This window comes from Dendrobates tinctorius, unplaced genomic scaffold (genome assembly GCF_039654945.1).
Source record: "Dendrobates tinctorius isolate UK_male_01 unplaced genomic scaffold, ASM3965494v1 ptg000158l, whole genome shotgun sequence".
Taxonomy (NCBI): domain Eukaryota; kingdom Metazoa; phylum Chordata; class Amphibia; order Anura; family Dendrobatidae; genus Dendrobates; species Dendrobates tinctorius.
This window is the reverse complement of record NW_027361825.1, coordinates 15916688-15919363: the sequence shown is the minus strand read 5'-3', so window position 1 is coordinate 15919363 and position 2676 is coordinate 15916688. Positions and strand designations below refer to the sequence as shown.

The window sequence follows — 2676 nt, the reverse complement described above, 5'->3', positions numbered from 1 at the left end:
TTCCTCCTGTGCAGAGGGAGAAACCCGACTCCTAACAACATGTATATATTCTATGCTATGTCATGTGTTTTATAGCCTATGACTAAGGGTGCAGAGCGTACGCCAGAAACACGTCAGGTGTTTCCCATGTTTTTAATCTTTTTTGACATGCTATAATAACGTTTTTCTATTTTTTACTTATGGGCTGGAGTGTCTTTTCACTTCCTCCTTTTTTTCCTCTCTTACTGTGCTCCCCAGTGGAAAGAGCACCCACCCAGTGATCAAAGTGGACTTAATGCAATCATTTGCTGGTCGGTAACGTTTGCAGCTCCGTACCTCTCTCTCCTGAATATCATGTTATTCTTTCCATCAAAAAGGTGAACAACCACTCTGATGCCTGATGGAAGCCCATGTACTGTGTCCCATCTCACTAGCAGTAAGTAATAATTCTATGAAAACGAGAAAGCAGTTGTTATTTCCTTATTTACAAAATGGTAGCAAAACAATGCCATGTAGCTGCTGTAAAGTCAAGCTAGAAATGTTAACTTAGGGTAGGAGTAAATCGCAGAAGGATATGGAAAATATGTGAAAACTTATATGTTCAAAGTATTGTTAGAATTTTTTCTGCTTAAAAAGAAAACTACCTGTCCTACCTACATCAACGTTGCGCAATGTTTTTCACACACACAAATCACCATAATTTCCTTAACTCTAGAGATTGATATTTTATGTTCTTAATTTTATGTTCTTCCTATACATTTAGACAATAGCAAAAGTAATATATGTTTCAACAATCAGTTCCTTTCTAGTAATCTACTTTTTATTTTCTACTTCTTTCTTGGTCTTAAAACAGCATAACTTTCTCCTCATTGCCGCTATCACATCTTTGTTTTTCAAGCTGTAGATCAGGGGGTTTAATATGGGGACTGCGGCTGTATTAAACAATGAGGTGAGTTTATTGGACTCCAATCTAACTGATGAAATGGGTCGTAAATATTGGTAAAACAGAGTGCCATAAAGGAGGGTGACAACAGTCAGGTGTGAGGAACATGTGTAGAAAGCTTTACGTCTGCCGGTACTAGACCGTATCCTCAATATGCTACTAATGATAAAAGCATAGGATATAAAAGTTAGGATGAAAGGTGTAAAAGTGGCAATTAATATTCCTTCAATAATTATATAGAGTTGCAAAATAGTTGTGTCACTACAAGTAAGTTTTATGACGGGTATAAGATCACAGAAGAAATGGTTGACTTCCAATGATGTGTAGCATGTGAATGAGATTATTTCCAAGAGGCATGGTATGATATTTATAGAACCCATGATCCAAGAGGCACCGGCCAGGAGAAAACAGGTCCTGCTGTTCATAACCTCATTGTATCGTAGAGGGTTGCAGATGGCCACGTAGCGGTCATAGCTCATAGCCGTCAGAATCAAGAGTTCATCACAAGTGAATGACAAGAACAAAAATATTTGTGCACAACAGCTACTAAACGAGATAGTTTTGTGTCCCGTTAGGAACGAAATAAGAGCTTGATGTAGAGCTACAGTGGAGCAGGACATGTCCAGCGTGGATAAGTTCCCTAGAAAGAAGTACATGGGAGTATAGAGATGATGATCAAGGGTGATCAGAAGAAGAATTGTCATGTTACCACCAAGAGTGATGAGATAAATAAGGAGCATCACAAGGAAGAATGGAAGCTGTAGCTTGGGGATATCTGACATACCTTTAATAATAAAGTATGTCTTCTCAGGGGTGTTGTTCAGATCCATAAAATGAGAGTTAATTAAATCTTTTTTTAATTATTTTAGTTACTGTTATTAATACATTTCAATAATGTTGCGCACCTTTAGAATATGAAAGAAACAGGGAAGATTTTTGTTATGGTCTTTTTGTATTTTTATAGCAAATGTATTTGTGATTATTTTAATCCCATTTATTGTGGACTCCAACCTGTTGGGATTCACACACCTTCCACGTCAGAGAGAAGAGGAGCAGCTTGCATTAATGGGATGCAGTAAGCTATTGGTGATATTATTGGGGATATTTTGTTGCTGGCACAGTTATTGGTATCGGTATTGGACTGTGATGCCAAGGGCCCACCAGTAGACCGCCAAAGAACAGTGCATCCTTAAAGGTATGGTCCAGCGAAAATAAGTTACCACCTATCGATAGATGCTGGGATCCTAACTGATTGGTAGATCGAGTAATTTGTATCCCCATTAATCTCATTCAGAATTGAGACACCATTGCCCTATTCATTCTTTAAGGGACCCCCAGAAAAAGGCAAGTGCATAGCTTGACAGCCCCATAGGTAATTAACTGAGCAGGAGGTTGGCATTCACACAGTAGTTGCATTCTAACTGGGGATAGTGAAGATGAAAATTCCTCTTTTATTTGGACATATTTTTAGACCTGTAACTTTTTTTATTTTCTGATTATGGAGCTTTGTGAGTCCTTGATTGTTAAAGTGCAATCTATAGTTATATTGGTAGCATGTACCAGCCCTAGAATCGCACTTCCCATTCCATCGGCCATAGTATGTGACCTGCGGCTGCTTCAAGGGTAGCAGAAGAACTGCCTCCTCCCTGCCAATATCAGTGGCTCTTCTTTTGATTAGCTCATGCGTCATCTCGTCAATGTTGTGGTGCAATGTCATCATTGTGAATAAAAAGAAGATCCGTGGATGTTGGCAG

The 2676-nt window shown here is 38.7% G+C and overlaps 1 protein-coding gene across 1 annotated transcript; it reads right to left on the bottom strand.

Moving 5' to 3' along the window:
• Positions 1–792: 792 nt before the first annotated feature.
• Positions 793–1752, bottom strand: LOC141052166 (olfactory receptor 5AR1-like). The gene has a single exon (XM_073549395.1). It carries the CDS (start codon positions 1750–1752, stop codon positions 793–795), a length of 960 nt encoding a protein of 319 aa, XP_073405496.1.
• Positions 1753–2676: the final 924 nt, after the last annotated feature.

What these genes read in the sequence shown, in the direction of transcription:
- LOC141052166 (XM_073549395.1), bottom strand. Translation starts at nt 1,752, where the DNA reads ATGGATCTGAACAACACCCCTGAGAAGACATACTTTATTATTAAAGGT.